The sequence below is a fragment of the Cygnus atratus genome, chromosome 2 (assembly GCF_013377495.2).
Source record: "Cygnus atratus isolate AKBS03 ecotype Queensland, Australia chromosome 2, CAtr_DNAZoo_HiC_assembly, whole genome shotgun sequence".
NCBI lineage: Eukaryota > Metazoa > Chordata > Aves > Anseriformes > Anatidae > Cygnus > Cygnus atratus.
The window spans coordinates 88,772,728-88,797,917 of NC_066363.1; the positions used below are offsets into that span (position 1 = coordinate 88,772,728).

The 25,190-nt window shown below is 36.3% G+C and overlaps 1 protein-coding gene across 2 annotated transcripts; it reads left to right on the forward strand.

The window, feature by feature from the left end:
- Positions 1-24,591, forward strand: VSTM2A (V-set and transmembrane domain containing 2A). Of its 2 annotated transcripts, none has more exons than XM_035552789.1 (5): positions 1-79; positions 2,335-2,501; positions 3,252-3,302; positions 6,911-7,247; positions 24,503-24,591. In XM_035552789.1, exons 1-5 carry the CDS (start codon positions 1-3, stop codon positions 24,589-24,591), a joined length of 723 nt encoding a protein of 240 aa, XP_035408682.1. The 2 variants fall into 2 exon arrangements, with proteins under 2 accessions (XP_035408682.1, XP_035408684.1); XM_035552791.1 differs by lacking the exon at positions 24,503-24,591 and adding an exon at positions 24,381-24,457.
- Positions 24,592-25,190: the final 599 nt, after the last annotated feature.

The window sequence follows — 25,190 nt, forward strand, 5'->3', positions numbered from 1 at the left end:
ATGATGGGGATCTTTCTAGCTTATGTTGGATTCTTTTTTTTTTCAGTTATGTATATTCAACAAGGACTTTCTACCCAAGGTAAGATTGCTTATTGTCAGATGCATGTGTGTGTGTTTTCATGCTATAACATAGTGAGAAGAGAATTGGGGAGAGAGGAAAAAAAGGATAAAAAGAAGGAAAACAACTACAATGGATAGGAGATGAGGACATCAAGTATCAGGTTTAAATTTATTTTTAAAATCGTCTTTAAATAGGAACAATAACAAGAAGTTTCCCTAAAGCGGTAATAAAACAGTCTTCTTTTAGTTGATTGGGAAGAAGTAAATAAGAGGCACCTTGCAAAAGAGTAAAGGGGTGATGGTGAATGGATGTATATGTGTTTGGGGTTTGCGTGTCTGTGTGTATGCATGCCTGCGTATAATAAACACCTATCCGTGCATGCATAATTATTGCATTCAGACCAAGTACCGGATGGCTAAATCTACTGCCTCCCTTAAAATATTGCAGACTTTTTCACTGCATCCCCTTTCCTCTCCTGTTATCTTAGGAGTCAGACCTTCATTTCCATTTGGTGACTATGTGTAATTCTGAAAAAAATAAGGGGGGGGGGGGGGAGGGGGGGGGGAGGGGGCAAAAAGACAAAATCGACTTCTATGAAGACCTTCCCCCCACACACACACCACCACCACCACCAACCCGCCCCCCGTCGCCTTCCCCCCCTTCTCGCCGAAAGGCACGCCTTGCATTTCAAGCAGCCCCGGCGCCGCAGGAGACGGTTGTTTGGGACCGCCAGGGCTGCGGCGCCGCTGTCAGCACAACGGACAGCTCCCGCGGGGCCGCCCCCTGCCCGCCGCCCCCTGCCCGCCGCCCCCCGACCCCCGCCGCGGCCCCGCTGGGCTTTGCGGGGCTTTGAGGGGCTGCGCGGTGGCGGCATTCCCCCTCGCCTCTCCGCACCGCTCACGAGCCTTGACCGGGGGCAGGGGGCTGGGGAGGGTGGACACACAAGGACGAGGTAGAGGGGAGTAGGCAAACAGAAAAAGACCAAAACTTACGAGCCCCGAATACGCAAAATGCAAAGCCCTTTTGCCGGTTTTTAACTAGGGGATTAGCAGGCGGTGACTGGGGGGCGGGAGGGGGGGACACGACTGGACGACAGCACAGGAAGGGCACCGTGAAATAAAAAACTAGTAGTATTGCCGAGTAGCTGTTGACAAGCACAAAAGGAGGGAGGGAAGGGGGCGGGGGGGGGGGAGGGGGGGGGAGGGAGTAAAGCTGTTTGCCCAAATTCCTAAATTATCCCACCAATTCCAGGTTAGCTAGGAAGACTGGATAGGGAGACAGAGGGGAGGAAGCACTGGCAATATCTCCTTTGCATCATAATATGCTCTAGTCAATCTGTAACAATGCATAACAGAAAGCAACGTTGCAGGCTCTTCCCCAAATTTCCTCTTCTTGAAACGTCTTATTTATTACACTGCTTGACTGTAGTCCTCCCTCACTTGACTAGCAATTTCATTATGCTCCACGATTTTAAAGTGAAATAGGTGATAGGATAAGAAAGAAGTCAAGACTGAAACTTAAAGAAATATTGGTGCCCCGGACTATGTCCATCAGGATTAGTTTTTAAACCTAGCAGTGGTACATAGAGATGAGCAAACCCTGTTTGTCAAAGGACTGCGATACAAAGGTGAAGGTTAGTTCTAGAAAGTGTATGCCTGTACTGAGAATTAGAAGATGTGTTGCTCGTGGTCTGATTATGCAAGCAGAGACTCTCAGAAAGAGTAAGTAACTCAGGTAAAGCCTTTGAAACGGGCACTTTAATAAATAAGTGGTCATAATCTACTCCTAAGAAGAGCGCCCATTCCAGTAGCTGCTCCAGGCAGCCGTGGAAGGTTTAACAATTTACACATTTCCACTTCAGCTCTACAAAACACAATAAATCAGCCTCACATGTTTTTTCCTCTTCCAAACTGTCTTGAACAAAATCCCTCAGTGAGTTTGGAGAAATACTGCATACTGCCCAAGGGTATTTGGACCTAATTAAATGAAACTTTAGTAGCCCATGGGAGCAAGCAGTGGGGTCTATAACATTTGCCATGAGCAGAGCTTAGACTGCAAGGAAAGTGAATTTGTACATAAGGGAGAAAATGCATACGTGGGTTTTAGAAAGACCAGGGGAGATGTATGGGGAAACTGGAAAATCAGAAAAGAGAGGGAATGAGGAAAGTACACTGGAGAAATGAATAGGGAGAGAAAGGGAAAGACAACACAAAAAGGAGAGAATTAAATGTGCAGTTAACAGGATCCCAACACGCCACACATTTGTTTTTCAGCAAAATTCACTGAGTTTCCGCGAAATGTCACGGCCACTGAAGGACAGAATGTGGAGATGTCTTGTGCTTTCCAAAGTGGCTCCGCTTCGGTGTATCTTGAAATCCAGTGGTGGTTTCTGCGTGCAGCTGAGGACCCAGAGGTTGGAGCTGAGGTGACAGGCACTCAGGTACTGGTCCTCTGCCTTGGGGTCCCCAAACCACCTGGGTGCACCACAGGAGAGGGGGTGGAATGGGAGGGAGAGAAAGGGGGGAGGAAGCAAAGGGAGGTTCTGGATCTCACCAGGGTCTTAATTTCAGCTGTAATATAACAGCGCAGGAACCTGCAGAGAAAAATGCCCACCTCAAAGGATGGTGCCTTTGGTGCTTGTCTCTTTCAGGAAGCAGCTAGGGATGTTCAGGAAACCACATTGATTTCCAAAGTCTCTTTTAATCTTTTTTTTTTTTTTTTTTTTTTTTTTTAATTCTTTTCCTCCCCTCTCTGTCTCTCATTTTCCCTTTGGAAACCAGCTGTTCAGAAACTGGCGGCTGCCACAGGAGGGCACGCTTTTTTTTTTTTTTTTTTTTTTTGAGGGGGGTGGTGGTGCTGGGGGAGAAGCCAATTCCCCATTCAAGACAAAAATAAATAAATTAATTAATTAAAAAAAAAAATCCATACAACGGCTCACTTTCAGCCTTCCGAGCAGGGCAGAGGGAGCCGCGTCCACCTCCACCGCCACATGGGGGCCCCGACAAGACTCTGGCTCGAGCGGTGCCGGAGTCGCACGGCGGGTCTCAGCCCCGGCGGAGGCGGAGGCTGAGGCTGAGGCTGAGGAGGCGGAGGCCGGGCTCTGCCCGCCGCGGCCCGCAGGTGGCAGACGCGGCGCGCCGCTCCCCGGTGCGAGGGCCGGCGAGCCACGGCGGCGCTCCTTTCCCTGCAGGTGGAGCTCTTGCCCGAGCGGGACCTGGAGAACGACGGCACGAAGATAAGCGTAAGTGGCGCCCCCACGGCGCGGGCAGTTCCCCAGCCCGGTGGCCGGGATGTTCCTAACCCAGAGCACACCCGGGCGCGGAGCCCTCACCCACGGTGCAGCCCCTGGGGACAGCGGACATGAAGGCGTCAGCAAGGGAGGACCCGGGTGGTAGAGCTTTGGTAGAACCTGTGTTTCCTCTTTCCACCACGTGAAGCAGACAGCCCGTGTCCATCCTTGTACTTGCTTCCAATTGCCCTGAGCAACTGCCGAGTGTGCCTTAGCAGTCCTAAAGTGCATTCAAGGCTGAAATCTGGCCCCGAAGCTGCACTTTCCTTCAGTGTTTAAATGTGTGCTTTCCTAGCTTCATACCCACAGGCAGAAAAAAAAAAAAAAAAAAGGAAAAAAAAAAAAAAAAAAAAAAGAAAGCTCAGTCCAAGGACAAAAGCTCCCTGTTGGGAGTGATCTCTGAGAGAGAGGTCTTGCTGCTAAGTTTTCTTTCTGAGGAAAGTGGGGTTCTGACACCAGAGTTAACTACCTGCAATTCTGAGATTAAATGAAAATTGTCAAATAAAATAAAATTATGAGCAGCATTGCTCCAGCCCTTGTCCAGTGGAAGAATGAATTGCCTTCCTCAACACTTCAACACACCCATATCCCAAGTCAGGCAGAGCTACGGCCCCTGACCTCAGTAGAGTTCAGATGCTCTTCCTTTAGCATCCCACGATATGTACAGTGGTGGGGTCATGCTCACTGCAGTGGAAAGACACAGACATTCAGCAGATACTGCAACATAAATATTTCTTAAGAGCCCAATGGAGTTTTCTTTTTCTCAGGCACAATCTCTTAGGGACTGCCTTTTAGCTGCATTAAAGGCTATAACTACCAGCAAAACTTAAAACAGCAACAAAAGCAAGTCATTTCCATTTCTTTCACTTTTTTCCTCTTCCATGTCTATGAAAAATTAACCAAGTAATTATGTCAGGTTTAAGTGCAGGTAGGTATAACTGAAGAGCATTTATACAACAGAATACATGTACTTTCATATATACCATTCATATTCTAAAAGTACTTATATTTTCTATGATACTTCTCACCATGCCTTATAATTCATTTGTGTTATGGACTGTATCTTCAGCTACATTTGTAGACCATCTTACAAATGAGGTCCACATGTGGCCTCTGGATACTATTCTACTAGACACTGTGATAGCAGCCAATTTATTCTTCATTGATACCAGAGCACACTCAAAATCCACATAGCAATCTATATGTCTGTGACACATTATGGGCTGTAAAGCTTGACCTGTCTTTCAAATTAAAAAACTCTTTCTCTCATTATGTATGATAATAATCCATGTTGGGGTATTTATTAAATGTTTTTAAAAGCTTGCATAATATGTTTTGCATTTTTCAATTTTTTAAAAAATCAACATTACAGTCTAAATACATGATAGAAATGTAGCTTTTCTTTCTTTCTTTTCCTTCTTTTTCTTTTCTTCTTTCTTTCTTTCTTTCTTTCTTTCTTTCTTTCTTTCTTTCTTTCTTTCTCTTTTCTTTCTTTCTTTCTCCTTTCTTTCTTTCTTTCTTTCTTTCTTTCTTTCTTTCTTTTTCTTTCTTTCTTTCTTTCTTTCTTTCTTTCTTTCTTTCTTTTTCTTTCTTCTTCTTTCTTCTTCTTTCTTTCTTTTTCTTTCTTTCTTTTCCTTCCTTCCTTCCTTCCTTCCTTCCTTCCTTCCTTCCTTCCTTCCTTCCTTCCTTTTTCTTTCCCTCTTTCCTTCTTTCCCTCTTTCCCTCTTTCCCTCTTTCCTTCTTTCTGGTATACAAAGAATACCCATTAATACTAAAGGAAAATATCTTCTTGAAGAGAATAAACTTTTAAATGTACTTAGTAAATTATTTAAAGAGGTGCAAAAATTTGTGTAGTGGGTTTTTAAACTGTGCTGAAATACACTACTTCTATTGTTTTAAATTAAATAACTTCTAAATTTCAAATTCAAACCCCAAAACATATTCTGTTCTCTAATTGTGCAACTCTGTTAACTTTGCAGATATTGCATGAGGGCAAAGAGAGACAGAATATGACCTACAGATTCTCTTTCCATCCATGTGGTTCATATGAAACTTCTTTAATCCTTTTGCTGAATATGAGCTATTCAGTAGAAATTTTATTCTTCTTCTTCTTCTTCTTCTTCTTATTATTATTATTATTATTATTAATTATTATTATTATTAAATGTGGTTTAAATAACTATCCAACACTTTCTGTTTAATTGATATTGCATATGTTCTGCCTGAAAGTATGCAATCTATACTTTCAATTCTTGGATTGCCAAGAATAAAATCAGATCTGGAAGCTCTACAACAGGCTGTAAGGTCCATCCAGTACCTTAAAGCATATTCATAAGTATCTATCTTCCATTTAACAAGCAGGAAGAAAAAGCACTTTGCCAACACTGGTGACTATAGTATGCCATGCTATCAGAAGCAATGTGTTAAATAATCACCAAGAACACGTGCCTCATTTCAATCTAACAGCTCTCCATTTCTGTGATCCACCATATATTAATTACCCTGATGTTTCCTCAATGCCCATCACTGATATGACACCAGGTAACTATTGCATCCATGTTTAAATGGTGGGTGGAAGTAACGTAGTTCTCTGTTCCACTGAATCCCCTTTAACTGTTTTTCTGTGGGACAACAGATATTAATCAGTATAGAAATTAATATCCAAATAATTAAATATAAATTATCTGAAGTGATGAATGTACAGAAAAGAATTTGTGTTACTTTTCTTAATGTGTCTTAATGTCTGTCAGACATTTCTAGATGCATAATTCACTCAGAAATGCTTTAAATATGTGAGACAAAAATATATTATATTATTCTCAGGTATTAAAAACAATTACAGATAAATCAGTAGTCTGATTTTAGCTGAAAAAAAAATTAAAATTATCCTGAATATGTGCTGCTTTCTACTGTCAAGTCACAGAAATGACATATGACTTCTAATAAGTACACAAATAAATGAGACAAAAGGAACTGCCCAACACAAGATATCTTGTTATGGCTAATAAACCAAAAATACCTAAGGTTTGGACATGCCTGGAGTCAAACTGAATGTCAAATATGCAATTTCAATGTAGTGAAGACTACAAGCTAATCTAATAAATAATTATTGAAGAAGTTTAAATATTGGCAAACATCTCCAACAAATTGTTAATACAGTAGTTCAAAAGCTGGATTATTTAATATAGCCAACTAACTGGAAAGGTTTAACCAAAAAAGTGAACAGATATTATGTTTGTAAACGAAAGCTCATTAAAAGTACACATAATCTGAAGTAATTAATTGGAATGAATATGGTAGTTTGCTTTATCTGTCTGAGGCCAATTAACATTTCAGAGTAAACCGTCTAAACAGTTTTGAAAAGAAGATATCAGACATCATCCTAGATATAAATATCCTAGTTGTAACTTCACTGCAGTAAGCACAATTACACCACTGGTTAACTTGGCACATGATCTCTGGACAGGCTCTACATCAGTAGAGTCTTCCCAGAGAAAGAATAATAGCTGATGCCATGTTTTTCTGTTTTGTTTTGTTTTGTTTTCCTGGAAAATTTGCAGACAGTGAAAGTACAAGGGAATGACATCTCCCACAAGCTGCAGATTTCAAAAGTGAGGAAAAAGGATGAAGGCTTGTATGAGTGCAGGGTGACCGATGCCAACTATGGAGACCTTCAGGAATACAAGGCCCAGGCATTTCTCAAAGTCAATGCTAACAGCCACTCTCGGCGAATGCAGGCCTTTGAGGCATCTCCAATGTGGTTGCAAGACATGAAACCTCGCAAAAACATCTCAGCAGCTGTTCCAAGTAGCATCCATAACTCTGCCAATCAGCGTGTACGTGCCACTTCCAGCCCTGAAGCAGCAGCCAAAATCCCCAAACAAAGTCCACAATCAGGTATGGTAAAGCATTTTGAGTATTTCACTTGATTGCTTACCAGCATGTAAAAGGAGACTAACTCAATGAGGTAAACAGGAATTCTGACTAGGAAGATTCTGGTGCTCATTTATTCCTCCATCTTTCTGACCCTATCTCTCCTGCTATTTCCTTAGTTCTTAAAAGCTGAAAAATCAGCTTATGGGAAGAAGAAACAAAAAACGTTACGTTCCTATATGTGGAGTTGACCTCTACTCATTCATCTAAGGTTAGGTCTCTAATCAAGACTTAGCTTTCCCTGTTGTGAATGGAGAGAGGAGCACGTCAGTGAATTACTTAACTCATTTTAATGATGGCTGTGCATGACAAATGAAATAAAACACCTATCTAGAAGTTTTTATTCCTAGAGTGATTTAGGCCAGTCACCTAACTTTTATACCTCTAACATTTTGTAAAATTAGTCAGTTCTATTTTCAAAATGAACTAGATTCCTAAATCTAAGCAGACCTTAGATACTTCTTGTCATTTTTCTGTTGTGTAGGCTTTAGAAAGAATGTAGGTTTGTCAGAGAATGCAGGTTTGTCATCTTCAGAAGCTTGGCCATACGCTTTGAATCAAGCACTAAAATGTTAATGCCTCAATTGTCTGTCACATATAAATTGACACATTTTGTTTGGGAGATTTTGTATCACACTGTACAAATAACTTATATCAATTATCACTGAATTCAGTAAATTGATACAGTAAATCTAGTAAATTCTACAGTTAAGTAAATTTCATCAATTTAGTAAACTTATTCAAAGTACATTGGTACAGTAAATTCTACAGTTATGTAAAGGTACATGAATGTACAGGAGGTGAAACTCTTGACTGCTTTATGATAGCAATAGAGAGACATACAAGATAAATAATTTAGATGTTGCAAATGATCAAAATTCTTCTGGAAAATAAGCTTTGCAAGTTTAAGGGTTTCTGGGTTACTTTTTATACTGAGGTTCCAGTTTAACAAGGCAGGAGACCACAACCTTGTGTAAAATAAGTAATGAATACTAACAATTTTTGTTTTGATGCATCATTTTACTTCTAGCAAACACTATGCCATCAAAAAAAAAAACAAACTGGGAATACAACAAATTTTATAGCACAGCTATTGTGAAATCACTTTCACCTCACAGGCGTAATCTTGGGAAAACATTTTGATAAGGAAAATACACTTCCTTTGCAGAATGGAAAAATCTTGTTATTCAGATGAAAACTATTATTGCTATTAGAAAAGATGATGTACATACTACCACAATTTTACCTCTGTGAACATTTATTGATTTATTTATTTAAAACTTACATTTAGTTCTATTTCCCTGGAATGGAGACACTTTCAGTTTTTTAGTTCTTCCAAAACAATGTTTGAGCTGTTAGAAGAAAAGAAATATTTCAATAGATTTAAAGTCATTACTTTACTATGACTTTCCTTTCATAGAAACGCAGATAGTGATTATTTTCCATTGGAGTAACGTATTTCAAAGTAGCAGACTTGTCCATAAAATGAAAACTCTGTTTTTTGTTCAGTTCTATGTGAAATTAATTAAAATAGTCACAAGTTTATGAATTGTATAGACAGATTATACTGCAGTGAGGCCAAAGTGTGCTCACAACAGCTGATCCACCTCAGATATATAATTGAATATATAATATTGTTTATGCCTCTATTCTTAAAAATGTATCACAAAATTAGTGGACATTTGTTATTTGAGAGCTAGTAAGCCATTACCTGGAAAAGACCACGTAAAATAAACTGAGAAAAAAATCATCTCTATTTTTTTTCCTTGAGCAAAGGTTATTATAGAACAAGTACAGCCAATCCCAATCATATATAATTTAAAAATTAAAAAGATTAAAATACAATTTGATTTATTAATTCATTTGTTTTATGATGGAGCACAGGTTAATGGTGTATTCATCAGAGGTGAAACTTATCTGCTGAAGAAACAGGATATATCAGGAATCTATATTAGGCTTAATTCAATTTAATGGTCACTTTCTACAAAGTAATTGCTGGTGATATTTTTGATGAACATCAGTTCAACTTTTGAGAACCAAGATTTAATTAATTAATTAATTAATTAATTTATTTATTTTGGAGTATGTGGGCCTGATTTTCTAGCTATGGTGTAATTTTGATTTTCTCTCCATTTTACACTCATTCTACACAGATAAAAATACCCACAAAAACAGCACAAGGTGCTGGGATGGGGAGGGGAAGAATATCTGTATGCAATGTCAAGGAGCAAGTTCAGCTGAGAAGTGCGAGACTGTAGTTGCGAGACCTCAGAAAAATAGAGAAGATATGGCAAAGATAAGAAAGAATAACGTTTCTTTATGACGTGTAATCAACACAATGTGTTTATACTGTCAAATGAGGAATTCCTCTCTTCAAAAAAATACTAAGGGTACCTGCAAACACAATATTGTTGTGTGATTACATTACATGTAAATGATGCATCTATCCAAACTACAACACAGAAATGTAGTTGAACAGAAATTTATCACTATTAACCTGATGTTTGTGTTTGAAAAACCTAGGGGTTGACTGAGATATGTTTATTCATGCTGACTAATACATTGACTTCAGCAATACTGTTTGAAGAGAAAAGTACTACTAATTATATCAAATATTCTCCAATATTAGAGAGCCAGTATATAGTTTTCAGCAAGCAATAATTTTTACTGCCATGTTCACAGACATGATACTGTAAAGCAAAATACTTTAACAGCAGAGGGAAATGTGACACTGTGAAATTATTGGAAAAGTATTCAACCACTTCCTAAGAACTCAGCTACTAGTGTAAGAAAAATTGGCACCAATTATACAAATATTTTGTCCCTACCATTTATTTTGGAAAGGTAGGTAGCACTCTACTTAACTCCTTCCATCCTGAAGCATACTGCAGAATTCCAGCTATTTCTTAGCAATAGATGTTTAATAAGTAGCTCTAGAAAAACAGCTGACAGTCACTGCCATTTCAAAATATCAGTTTTCCACATCTGAGCAGATGTTTCTGTCAAATATCAGCATTTTCCAGCTGAGCAGATGTTTCTGCTATTCTCCCTTTTTACTCAAAAATAAGCATATCTGTGAAAATAACTGTGAGGGGGCTATATAGCCAGTATTAACAAACTGATGTGGTATGAGGTTCATTCAGTATTTTGTTCTGCTCTGAAAAATTCTATGTGAGTTTAAAAATAATTATTATTGTTAGAGTAATGGAAATTTAGTATAGAAAGAAAGAGCTAAGGAGAACGTCCCACAGTTTTCAGATAATACACTGAAAAGCATTCAACATCTACTTCAAAGTAAAAAAAAAAAAAAAAAAAAAAGTTGGGAGAGCAAAAGTCAAAGTTAACAGTGCTTGACCCTTTCATTTCATATTCATGGGCTGCAGCAAATGAAGTAAGCCATCACAGCATAACAGGAATCTGAGGAATTTGACAGACATATATCTGCATATATCCAGAAAATGTCCTATGTAGGTGGAGTGACAGACATTTTTTTTCCCTGCATAATTCATAACAAAGTATATTAGACCAAAGGTAGAAGTACAGAGTTATCACAGGGTCTTGTAACTCTAGGCAATGTTGCAATTAACTGGGCTCCAAGAGCTGGAAAGAATTCAGTCAAAAGCAATCTAACTAGTTGGCACCAAATCTCAGTCATTCATGGATATGAATCAAGATGAACTCTGCTAGCCGCATTCAAGTCACTCAACATTTGTAGCAACACAAAGGGCTGCGAAATTTGAGGTGCAGAGAACGTATATATCCCCCAAACTATTTCTGTTTCTGCCATGTTTTGTCAAACCACTCAAAGCCATTAGTTGCTTTTCAGATTCACGAAGATTAGGCTGACAGAACTCATGAGGGAGTAACTACAAATGAAGAAATGACATTAGACCCATTTTCTCACTGTTTACATACAGACTTTGCAGATATCTTGCAACCTTTTGTTCTTTCCTGAAGTAGAAAATTCAACTGATGACTGAACTACATGCCAAAACTATTCCTGTGATGGCAGAATTGCAATAAGTGACTCAAAAAGGAGCTCAAAGGAGAAGAAGGTCCTTACCTAAGACAGAATGACCTGGATTCTTGGCTTCATAAATCACGCTGAGAAACTGATCATCAGGCTTGAATACAAGAGAAGAGGATGAAAACCTATTTCTTGAGTCTGTTGATACTGATAAACAGATGACATTCCTTCCAGCCTCCATTTTTATCTACAGAATCCAGGAATCTTTTATTAACTACCCATTAAAAACAAATTTAATGTCTAATTTGAAATCTTCTGAGATATATACCAACTTATGTTTTTTGTTTTTTGTTTCTTTTTTTTTTTCTTTTACATCTATTTTTAAAGTTAAGGGGTGAAAGGTCTGTTCTAGCCTCCACCAAGGTGACAGCCAACATTACTACTTACTTCATTACAGGAGAGACTAGCTTTTGAGGCTGCTTTTTTTTGGAAACACAGCTGAGAGGCACTAGCTGTTGTTGTGATTGTTGCACAGTAAAAGTCAAGTCTCTGTTTTTTTAGGACTACATGAAAGCAAAAGTCAAATGAGGTTTTTGTTCTTGTTCTAAACCTTTATCAGCAGAAGTGCTCAGAAATTCTTCCATGATGGTGATGCAGGGACTATCCCATTTTAGATCTGTATACATCGCAGTCTCTATTTTTACTTGAAATTTGCGTTTAGTTCTCTTTTCCTGAAATGAAATTACTCTACTTGTTTTAGTTTCTCTGAAATAACTGAATAAATTATAACCATGTTAGTTAATGTAACCCTATTAGGCAGTTAGTTGTTGACCTTGAAATTGTAAGTATCTTCAGAGAAGTGCTACTCTGCTCTTTGTCTCAGAGGAGAATGAATTCACTACTGCTTTATATTTATTTCTAATAATAATAATAATAATAATATGTATACTTATTGTTATAAACAAATGCATATAAGTATTTAAACTCCTATTCCTGGTCCTTAGTCCAACTGTAACTAAGAGTTTTCAGTGGCTCTGGAATTCTAACTCCTGTCACAAGTTAAAAATAGATGCCATAAATCATGCAAAATAGTATCTAATTTTTTTAACAATCCCTCATTGCCATTGCCAATCGCTGACACCATGCCACTGCCACCTTTCTATTCCATTCTATTTCTCTTACAAAAACAAATGTTCAGGAACTCAGAAGAGAAAGAACTCCCCAAACACTATATGTTCATTTTTGTTGTACTAAGGGTTTTAGCAGTTGTTCAGTACCATATGCTCATGCCAGACAGTACTGGGTATACTTAGTTTCAAACATATCCTCTTTGAAATCAGAGAGATTATTTACATTCTTAGTTATGCCCATGGTTAAGCACCTATACTGAACCCTAGAATAAAATCAATGTCATCTCAGATTTGTTTAGATAATCATGGATTCTTACCTTAAATATATGGTGTCTCCTGTGTAATCTGTATACCTGTAAAAATGATAGTGTTTGTAATGAAACATGAAATAATTTTAACTAATCACAAGCAGGGGTAGCAGAGAATTTGAGAAAGCAAATAATGTCGGATTAGAAACAGCCTGCTACAGGAAAGGGGACTCCGTGGCAGATTTCCTTTTTTGATACTCAGACATAACCTGGACTAGTGCTGAAGAGTTGGTTTTCCAGATAACTCACAGGTTATGACGACATGGAAAATCGTCTTTTGAGTGCTGCACAATGTATTTGTCTCCCATGAAGTCAGTGCAGAAACAACGAGGACAAACATGGCAGGAGATAAATACACAAAGTTAAAAAAACAAAAAAACAAACAAACAAAAAAGCAAAAAACAAAACAAAACAAAAAAAACACAATAATTTCATCATTTTTCTATCCGTATTGTTATCTACACAACTGTATACTAAGATCTTTCCTGTTCTTTTAGTAGCATGACTGAAATATTAGGCATTCCATATGCTATTGCTATGTACGTACTTACTCACATCTCTTCTTTTCTTTTAGCTACTTAAAAACTAACCCTTCAGACTTACCTACAGAACAAAACTAGTACATAAAGGCCTGGTATGGAACCCCACAAGAGTTCCCTGAGAAGCAGAATCACATTCTATTCTACGTGCGTGATATAAATTTAGTTGGTAGTTAACTACAATAAAGATTGCAGATGGGCCATACAGTTAGGAAAGAAAGAGATTTAGAGAGAGAGAGAGATGTTGAGAGAGAGAGAGAGAGACAGAGAGAGGAAGAAAAGAGGAAGAAAAAAGAGAAGCTGTTTATGAGTTGCTTGTCAGCTCACTCAAATTGCTTTTCATTGCTACACAATCAGGCAGCTCGCACTGGGTCATCAGAGATTGCAGCATATGTGACAGGGCCTTCTCTTGAAATAACTGATGGGATTTCCTTGCTTCAGAACACAACTCATTTGTTACTTGACACATATACAGCAAAGCAGAGGACATTTTTTTTTTTTTTTGATGAGCAGGAAGCTTCTTGTGCATGGTGCACTACTTCATTATGAAAATCCTTTGCATCACTTACAAGTAATATCACTATGATAATTTAAAAGAATGGCTAGAATTTTCTGCTGGTTTGAATGTATGAATGCTGAAGCAAAAAGAATGGCATTCATTTACAATAGCAAAAGATTTAGCTCAAGCATAAGAATGAGGATGAATTCTCCCACACTCATAGAGTGAGAATAAATTATAAGAAGAATCCAAGCTTTATCCAGATGTTTATACCTAAAAACTGTTGTTTTTCAACTTATTCAAATTCAGGGAGAGGCAGATGTTCTTGGTGGTGGCTTTTGTTGCTTTTTTTTTTTTTTTTTTCCCCCCAGACTATCTTGAAAGCTCAGTGCTCTTAGTATTTTCTTATTCTCTGAACAGGGATTTTCAGTTTGATTAAACAATTCATGATAAAGATATTCCAGACACATAAGCTTCTTCACAGTTACAGTAATAATTAATCCTGCATTGTTGATGATAAAACCAGATGTCATTTGAAGAGAAGCTGATGAAGATTTCTGGTCTTGTGAAGAGAAGACTCTGCCCCAAAACTTTAATTTTACTTTATCACAAGGAAGTTGCCATCATACTATTTGGCAGTCCAGCTTGCTATTCTGTCTGTGTGGTTGTTCCGGCCTGATCCACCTCACTGAAGTTTGTTGCCCCACCTACTCACAAATGCTTCTGTCTTGGAATAAAACTGCCTAGTGTGCTGAAAAGAATAAAAAAAGGGAAAGTTAAATGCCACAGATGGCATTCCTAGCCCTTTGTACATAGGCTCTGTTTTTGCATCAACAGGCAACATGTATATATAACAAATCAGAATGCTACTTCTGCTTCCAGTCCTATTTCTACTGATGTTATTCACTCAGCTTCTACTGTTGTCAGTAACACAGAGGGAGGTTTTTGGCCACCCAACTGAAGCCCTTGCAAGGGAGCCGCATCTCCTGAGAAAATGGGGAAGAGGAAGAAGAGGAAAACCCCTTTTAAACATGACTATATGGCTATGGTCTATTTTCTCCATTTCATCCTGTGCAAGTGAAAAAAAGAGTTAAAGATATTTCGTCAAGGAGAAAGATCAAATGAAGCCAAGAACTTACAGTAGGTCTCACAGTAAGCTAGACATTCAGATGGTTCAAAGCCCTTTATTAGAATACTGATTTATAGTATACAATACTGTTGAAGAATATGGTTAGACAGCATTGTGCCTGTCCAAAGCTCTGTCAAAATATCAGCTCAACGACCTATATTAATGTCCAGTTTAATCCTTCACATGCATACAATATATACTGATCAGTGATCATTTTATACCTGAAAAATCTTTCAACAAAAAGGAATGACATTTTATATTTATGACTTAACCCACACCTCAGAATGTTAAAAAATATCTGAAAAAAAAAAAAAAACAAGCAACAAAAACAGCAATTTAGAATGTGAATAAGATGGAATTGATGTAGGATTTCACACAAATCCTTCAAAATACATTCTAGCGATCCACCATTTTTAAACTACTACACTGGCTGTAGGGGTGATAGAAGTTTTTTTGGCTTTTTTGTTGTTTTTTTTTTTTTGTATCAAAGGAACAGGAAGGGTGAAGGCTATGAGTTGTACCCTCTGATTTGCTCTTACAGTTTAAAATGTCACCCCAAAGTCTCTGTCTTGTGCAGATCAGAAGTTGTTGCCCCAAACCTGGGCAACAGAAGAAAATATGTGTCAGCTCCTCAGCTGTCCTAATTCACAGCACTGAACATTGAATGAAGTCATTGGACTATAACAGATGATAAACTAAAGTATCAGTTTGTTAAATTAAGGTAGATAAAGAGATGACATGGGGTTTGCTCCTGTTACTCCTTCTGTTGGGGGGTTAATTTCCATAAGATGGGGAGGTAGATAGATGTAGGCACTAACATCTTAAACTGCTCCAGCTAAAGCCATTAAGAGCTTGTGAGTCATAGTCCTTAGACAGAGGGATGTTTTGTTAATCAGTCATTGTTCTAATCTCTATAACAAGTGCATTATCCACCAGGCAAACAAAGGATTAGAAGAATGGTCCCTGCCTCAAAGCACTTACAATCTAGGAATCAGACAGAAGCAAACAGACTCATCCAGTCAGATGGGTACAGATAAAGGGGAACTTAGGTGAGTTCCATGAAAATAGCTCTTATGTAAATGATATAAATAGAAAGAAATCAGGCTGACTGTCAAACATAAGCCTAAGACATGTCAGGTTTAAAAAGAGAGCAAAGGGATTGAATATCTCATGCTGAAATATTTACAAAGAATGACAATTTTCCATCTGTCTATGTTATAATAACCCTTCTTGTATGTGCTTGTTGGTATGACAATACTTTTGAAGAAGATAGAGTAATATTAAATATCATCCCATTTAAGATTTTTTTTTCTGATAGATAAAAGGATGAACAGGGTGCAAAAAGCAGGAGGAGAAAGATGAGTTCAATTATATTTTTTTTCAAATAAATCTTTTTTACAGCAACTTTATAGTATCTTTCAGAAACGTCTCTGTTTAATTACAATGATGCAGATATCAAATATACACACATTTATGTATATTACAAAAATTCTTAGCAAGGCATGCTAGAGCCAGCTTTAGCTAAAACAGTAGAAGGTGGTTGCTAACAACAGTCAATTCAAGAAGAATTTTAATTAGCAGGTGAAAGTTACCACCTTCATTTAGGGTGGGGTATAGCTATATGCAGGTGAAGGGATGAGGATGGGATACCATAGGTCAGTCAGAAAAAAAATCTGCATTTACTTTGGAATCAACCATTTCATAAAAATTAATAGAAATGCATCAGTTTACATGTTTTTCTGTCACATATTTAAAAAAAAAAAGCCTGACATTTTATATCCATGGTTTTCAGGAATAGAATGAGGGATAAAGGTGCCCAGTACTGTTAAGAGCAGTCATAAAGCATGCTACCAGTGGTTTGCAAACAATACCACGTAACTAAATTAGTGCCTGCATTTGCTTGAGCTTACTCCTCTCCCATCCCTCTCAGCTTTTAACTGTTGCAATGAGCATTGTGTATTGGACTATTTCTCACACTGTTTTAATTTAAGTAGCTAACAGTGGTGTTTCACCTATTATGTGCAAGCAACCCCTTTCCCTAAAACTACTCACTAAAAATGAAACAGCTGAAGTCAATGTATTACTTATACATGTGAAGAGACAGACAATTTAGGGAAAAAATAATAATAATTTCAGGCTCAGGCACTAAATAAAAGGAGGAAGAAAATTAAGATATTATCTACAAATGGGTAGTGTGTGAAGATTTGTGACTGAAAGCCTCAGATACAGAGAATGTCATTCTCCTCAGAACAAGACATCACTCAGGGAAGTTCTAGTATAAAGACAAAAAAAAACCTTCAACAATATAGTAAATGCCTAGTAGTGGAAATAGTTATATTTGTACATCTAAATACTTCAGAGACAACAAGGACTCACTATATCCTTGGCTGAGCACATGAAAAGTGAGGTAGCTGAGCACTAAAAAATGTTTAAGTTGCTAGAAGGAAGAATTTGCATAACTAAAGATTAAAGCTGTGTGTCTTAGGTTCAAAGATCATTTTGACTCTGACACACTCTACCCTGCTAGTAAGTAAAATATTATTTTCTTCTGAGCTACATATTAATGCAATTTAAACCAAGTTACACTATTAAAAGAGAAGGAAATGCACTGATGGAAATGATAATTGTAAATGACAGGATAAAGGAGATGAGAGAGAGCAAAAATTATCCTAAAGATGGAATAAGCCAATTACACATCTTCCTGAAGAAAATGTGTTCAAACTCACCAGTGATTTTTACACTATTCTCACCAGAATGGTATGAAAATCTACAAATGTTGATCACTTCCCACTTCAGCTACATGTTTAGGGACCTTACCCCCTCCGTACTGTCTGCTCAAGTTAAAAAAATTGACATGGTCAGATCATTTTGATGATCTCGTTCTCATCTTTAATTTTAAGAATTACATTAGAGGTCATTTTATCTTCTTCGTAGTGAATGATGCCCTAATTAGGAGCCCTGGTTGTAGTTAAGGGTTAAAGAATGAATAATGAACAAAAGCAGTGTCTGAAGATTTAAAAAAAAAAAACAAACTATGACCCTCAGATAGGTTGCAGAGGAAGAACAAGACTTAATTTTTGCCTTGGGTATGGGTTGATGCAAGGAAAGATGTAGAAAACAGCCTAAATGTAAAATCCCATGAATGTTCACACCAGCATACCCATAATTGCACTTCTGGCCATCTTGGCATTATGAAATTGCAGAGCTCATTAAAAGTTACATTAATCTGTCTTTCTTTCTTCATATTGATAACAATTGCCCTTCCATAGATTTATTATGACTTGTTCTGGACAACTGCCTGAAGCCATGTATCATTTTACTACATGCTACCAATGTTTGAAGTCTCCTCAGGTTTTTCCTCTTCTAAGTATTTCAATCACAAGTTTGAATTAGAACATGGCTTTAGATATAACTGGAAGTGAATTCAAGGCTGTGACCTGTCCTCAGCCCAGAAAGAGCTGCAGGAGTTATTGTGGCATAAATCTCTGTCAGAGTTCTCTCCTCTGCTCAGGGTTGGAAAATTCTCATTTTCTTTTGACCTGGGAAATGCACTGAAAACCTCCGTTTGCCTGGTCATCTCACTTACAGAAAGCTAGGGAATAGCAATCTAGCTAGGGATCCCAGCCCTCTCCCTCACCTACTCTTCTGGGTAACACAGACAGAAAAGACCAGGGATATGGAAATGAACAGAGCTACACACTGACTGCAAAGTCTAAGTAGGCTTCATGGAAATGTAATACATAGCCCATTCCACATTCCCACCAATTTCTAAAGTTCCACCAGTTGGAAGCAGTAGTTTTATTCCAACATTCTAAAAACAAAACAAAACAAAACAAACAACAACAACAAACAATCAAACGAAAACAGAAGATCAGATACATTTTTTCTGGTATGTAAGATGAAGTTATTTGCCCAGTGTGGTGTGGTACACTCACTCAAGACAGTGATGGGCAATTCACACTATTTTATGTTGATAGAAATCTGACTACTGTATAGCTAATGGAAAAAGATATACTGGAAGAAAATATCTACATTAGGAAGCTTGAACATACCTAACACTTTTATTGATCACTTCCCCAAAATCAAACACAAGTGATTAATCCTTGAAATAAATATGAGAAGTAATTCCCCTGAGGAGGGAAAGGTAGACCTTACATTTGCTGAAGCGAAATTTTCTTCCCCAGTGTGGGTATATATTCTAGCCATACAGGAGAACTATAGTTAACTGTGATTTCTGCAGTTCAGAAGAATGAAAAAAGTAGCGATTGATGGGCCAGAGAGGAAGAATCTATTTATTTCAAATCTTTGTGAAACATATTCAAATAAAATTTCTGATAGAATCAACTGTTTTCACCCACTTTTTTTTTTGACATAAAAATACAAATACCTTCCAATAAATTTAATGATTAATGAATTTCCACAATAAAAATAAGGCAGTAACTCTTACATATTTTAAATGGAAATCATGCTAAATTATGATTTCATGTTTGAACTGGGACTGTCAAGAAGTCTGTTTCAAATGTAACAGTATATATAGCAAATGTGATTGTTGAAAAAAAGAAAACCAGGCACTTCAAAATGGCAGATGTCAGCAAAAATACCAGAAGAAGAAAAAAAAAAATGAAGCTGACAATATTTTAGCATCTATTTGATTTCAGAAGCCAGTAGCCCAGCTGGTATTCAAGACAAGGAAAAAGGACACACACGCAGTCGCCCACTTCCCAATATATATACAGAGATAGTTTGTCGTCATGTAATAGATATAAAGAATCTAGAACAGACTTTTGTGTGACTGGCTGTATTTTTCCTGTACTGGTCAGCATGAAACCAGGACTGTACTCAAACATTATTCTTCCCTTGTAATCAGTGGCTTACTGCTTAAAGAAAACTGAAAGATACCCCTATTAAATGTACATATTTAATAAAACATTGAAGCAGTTCTGTTGAACTCACAGATTCACTCTGGTATATATGTGAGTAATACAGTCATTGTAAGTGAACCTGCAAGAATGTATTTATTTATTTATTTATTTATTGAGGAATTAGGTACTGAGGGTTAGAATGCTGTAGGCTATTATATCCCAATGACTTTCCAGGTCTCAGCAAGCAAAAGGTATGCCAAACTTGGTACATTTCAATCCTTGGAGTATTATACCCTTGGAGTATATTATATTATATTATATCCTTGGAGTATAATCCTTGGAATTCTTCGCACCCAACATGGTTAAGTGTACCAGGTGATCTTAACAAAGAGAGGATTCTAAAACTGTAGGGCCTGAAGCAGCTTTTTAACTTACAAATTTCTGTTTTGTCCAGCTATGAAAAATAAATGGGCAAAATCATGAAGACAATATTAGCTTTTCTCTGCCTGGTTCATAAAATCCCATATATTTTTATACAAACTTTGTCTGATCAATATCCTAGTGAAAGCGAGGATATATAGTAATTCAAGGACTATAGTCATTCAGGCATGCAGTGAATAACAAGCTTTTTGATCAGTTAGGGCTAACTAGCAATTTATAACTTCAGCTAATATGCAATGTTTTATACTTAGACTCTCTAAAATTAATTTCATTAACTGGACAAAATTGATGCTCCGTCATTTGGTCCATACACTATGAGCTATGAAATGTGCTTCAACATTTGTGACAGAGATTATTTTATTAATTTGAACAATAAGATCACAATTATTTATTACTATTGTTCTCTTCTCTCTGTTTTCCTGGCATTTAAGTAAAAGACATATTAGAACAAATCACAGTTTCAAAGAGTTTAATGGCATGAATTACTCTTGTAATACTGAACAGAGCCATATCTCATGATAGTATGCCTTTGGCAAAGCAGCATTTGTTTACAGGAGAAGGGCAAATATTTCATGGACATTTGCTCTTCTTGATGTGTGTCAGTGACAGAAAACAAAAAACAACATATAGGGATTCACTATTCTCAACTATAATTTAACTGGATCCCAATGGCTGATAGGCCAAAATGTGGGAAACCCTGACCAACACATCAGGTAGAGCTTAACCAACATTGCAGAAATAAAATATGCATTCATACTACCATTATTCTACATACTACCGGGTTATTGTCTTTGAGGGTAACATAATTTTAGTCCAGCTTTGCCCACTACTCTTGACCAGCAATAAAATCTCTTTTAACTGTCATTATGTTAATTAGAAGATGATGTTAAAAATAACAGGGAAATGAGCAATTGGTTTAGCAAATCCACAACCAGATAACAGTGTTTTACTTATATTACTGTGCTCACACTTCCAGTGATATTATTTAAGTGCTGCTCAGAAATGTACACCAGATAGAGATCTTTATGAAAAGTCCAAATTTGGATATTCCATATTTTTGAGACATTTGGACATTTGGATTTAGATCTCTAGCTTTCTTCTGACTTAAGTCTAAAAATAATGCAACAAAACTCTGTTTTAAATATATGTTATTATGTATATATATATAAAAACATATGTATATATGTATTAAATGTATATTTAAAATGCTATATTATTTACAACTTTTGCTCTTCCAAAATCTAAAGAGATTGTTGGGTTCATGAGAAAACAAATTAAGATATTTTATGTATCTCCAGAAAGGAAAAAAAAAAAAAAAAAAGTCAAACCTTGGTATATTTAAACTCCAGTTGTATTTCTTAAAGCATCATGGAAAAGATGAAAGTTCACCTAACAGCCATATTTGTCACTGTGGATTGCAAATCAACTTTATTGAGGGTGAGATATTACTGAAAATATATAATTTGCATTTGGCAGCATTTTGGAAACTCTTTAACCAGTGTATGCATCTCTGATATGACATTAGGATATACTAACCAGTTCCTGAAACCATACAAAGGACACAGTACAAAAGACATGCCTAAAGTGATTTCCAGCAATCCTAAGACCCTTTCTTCACTTAGAAGCTGAATTTGTGTTAATATTACCCCAACATTTTCTCTATGTTCTCTATTGCTTTAGCTTGCACTTACTGTGTGGACTTTAACCTAAATTCCTCCCAAGATAAACAAACTTGTTTACAGAAGAACATGCTTGCAGAATGTGATATAATTTGGAGGGAGATCATTATTTATACAGTAACTGAACATTATATAAAGAAGTTTATCATGTCTTAACATTATATAAAAAAGTTTACAATGTATATACAATATATGATCCCTAATTTGTGGACCTATGGATTGTCATACTGGAAAGGAAAAACAAAACAAAAATCAAAGAATGTTTTTTTCTGAAAATATTATGGTGCTGCTTATCCACCAGTGAAGTAGTTTAAGACAAATCTATTTTTATTGTGCAGTTTCTCTTCCTTTAAAATTACAGATATAAAATTAACATTACAGTTTTAAAATTCTCAAATTCTAATACCATTAATTGTTAAACAAACAAACAAACAAAAAAACTTTTAAAATTTCCATGAAACTCTTGTATTTATCCTTATTTCCTTATTTGCATTTTATAAATGTTATGTAGAGGAAATCTACAAAGACATCCCCGGAATTGTCTTTAGCAGTATATTTCCCTAATTCAATCAAAAAGATATTTAAATAGAAATAAAACAAGTGAAAATAATTCAATATAATATGAACTAATCTAACACTAAAATAGGTTCAGTAACTATGTTCTGCTAACCTACTTAGGGAAAGAAAATCTTTTATAAAAATCTGTTTAATGACAAATTTTATACCTATATAAAAGACAATAAAGCCGCTCCATGATAAAATCAAAACTACAAATTAAACCTGACCTTTGGGTACCAGCTTGTAAATAGTAGCTGTACAAGAACAAACCACAGGAAGAACTTGTAGCAAATTTTCTTGTTTGTTTGCTTGTTTCTCACACAGAACAAGTGATTTGAGAAGCAGCAAAATTTTTTGCTGCAAATTTTTTGCTGATTTTTGCAGCAAATTACTGCAGCATAGTGTAGGCAGTAGCATTGTAGAGACAGGAAAGAGGCAAATAGGTTTGTTCTTGTCTACCTTCAGCAGGAACTAAGCATAGAGTTCCCTTGGACTTCTTAGAGAACGTTAATTATGTGTTTGTGACATGGCTCTATTTAAAAATTAATATTCATTCTGAAGTTCCGTTCACATGTGGATAATTTAAATATTACTGTTACTTAGAAACTCTTGTGTGTGTATTACAGAGGAATGTCTTCTATGACAACTACTGTATATGCCATATGTTTACATGGCATACCATATATTTATATGATAAATACAAGAAAGTTCTGTTCACAGATCTGGGATTTAGTTTAAATACCCCTTTTGAAGGGAAAAAAAATAGTAAAGGGAGAAACCAAAATACTTCTTGCTACAGTTATAAACATAGTTTATATTTAAATATTTTACTGATAAATGCCTGAAAACTTTAAAAAAATGAGCAGGTGTCTTTAGTTTTTTTTGTTGGTGGTGGTGTTTTTTTTTTTTTTTCATTGTATGTGTTGTTGATGAGAAGATAAGTGTGCTTTTTGGGGCTGCAATTGAATTCAGTATTCAATTTAATATTAAATTATTCACAGAAGAATCTTATACATGGTTAAACAATTAAAAAAATAATCAGTTGTGAAAAGTCCAACAGTATTATGGACTGCTTATAACACTATCAACACTTCATTATAGAAGTGATGCCTGTAATGATTGATAACATTCATCTTTTTCAAATAAACAATATAGTAATAAATTCTATTAGTCATGTATTAAACCTGTTATAATAAGAATTTTATTTATGGCATAACCAAATCAAACTTATGATTTTCACCTCAAATAATATGTTTCAAATTCCGGACTTTTCGGACTTCTTTTTTTTTTTTTTCTTTTTATCATAGGAAGTTATCATTGAGACTTGGTGTGTAAGACATCTAAATCCTCATGTGCTTCGTGTGCCAATATTTCAATTTAATTAATGTAGTTCTGAATGTTTTTATTCTGATAAGATGCTTAAAATATAAAGCTATGTTTTGAGAAACAATATAGGCAATTGTTTTCATAGCTTTCTAAAAAAAAAAAAAAAGAATCTGAGAAAATTCTGTTGCTCAAAATGAATAGTTGAAATATTTAGCGTTCTGTTTTCCCATTGTAAATTGCATAGCCCTTTGCCAGTATCTCTTTTGTTTTACAAGGAAATACTCTGTAGCTAGTAGAATATTTTTTTTTTTTTTTTTTTTTTTTTTGCTAGTAGGCAATGATGTGATGCTGGAAATGATTTTGTAAAGAATGCTTTGAAGTGGAAGGTGTTTGGATGTGTTCCTCTTGGTATATTGTTCCACTGGATAACATTGTTTTAAAAAACAGACAAGAAACAAAAGCAAAGCAAAAGAGAAAACCTCCCTGGGACTGAAATACTTTGTATGTGTTGTTATTTGCAGTGCATGCCAAGACATTCATGGGCACCAGAGCCAACCTGGCGAGCTAATTAAATATATAAATGTATATGTTTAAAACAACCTTATAAGGAGCATTGGAAATCTGCAAGATGAGCGAATATCTTATAACTTCTTCCGCAGGTGCGAGGATAGCTACAAGCCATGGACTTTCTGTCCTGCTTCTTGTTTGTGGCTTTGTGAAGGGTGCTTTGCTTTAATCTAAAAGTGCTGACTTTTTCCAATATCACTTTCTCTTCTTAAAGCAAAGAGCAAATCGCCTGTAAAATCCATGGAGCGGACAGCAAAGTTGACCCTAACCTCCAACCACCACTCTGCACCCAATGTACTCTAAATCTCTACACAAGGAGCACCTTCTTCAGGAAGTACAAACAAAAATACTAAATAAATAAATAAGTAAATAAATATTATAAAAAGAAGAGGATACCACGTTTTCTTGAAATATCTTATTTTCTTTGGCGTATCACTGATCTTTTATTTGAAGAGAACTGGTGTGATGTAATCAAATGTTTTGTAACAGCAAGACCTAGTTTTGTTTTCTTTTGGCAAGGAGAAGCCTCATCCTTGACTTCTCAGGGGTTGGTCCGCGAGTCATCGGTATTTTAGAATTAACCATGGATGACATTTGGTTTCACATGATGAAAGAACTGTTCCAGCCTAGAAGCAAACAGAGGCCAATTAATGAGACAAAACATAATGATTCAACATTGACCCCAATAAAAAAACTCACAAACTTTGCCAAAAAGCAAAAAAAATATTTTTGTTTGTTTGTTTGTTTTGTTTTTGTTTGTTGGTTTGCTTGCTTGCTTGCTTTTTGTTGTTGTTGTTACTGTTGTTGCTTGGTTTGGTTTGGTTTTGGTTTTTCCTGCATGAGGAATAGAGAGGAGAAAAAGATATTCTACAAAGCAGTTAAGCAGACTAGAGGACGTTGTT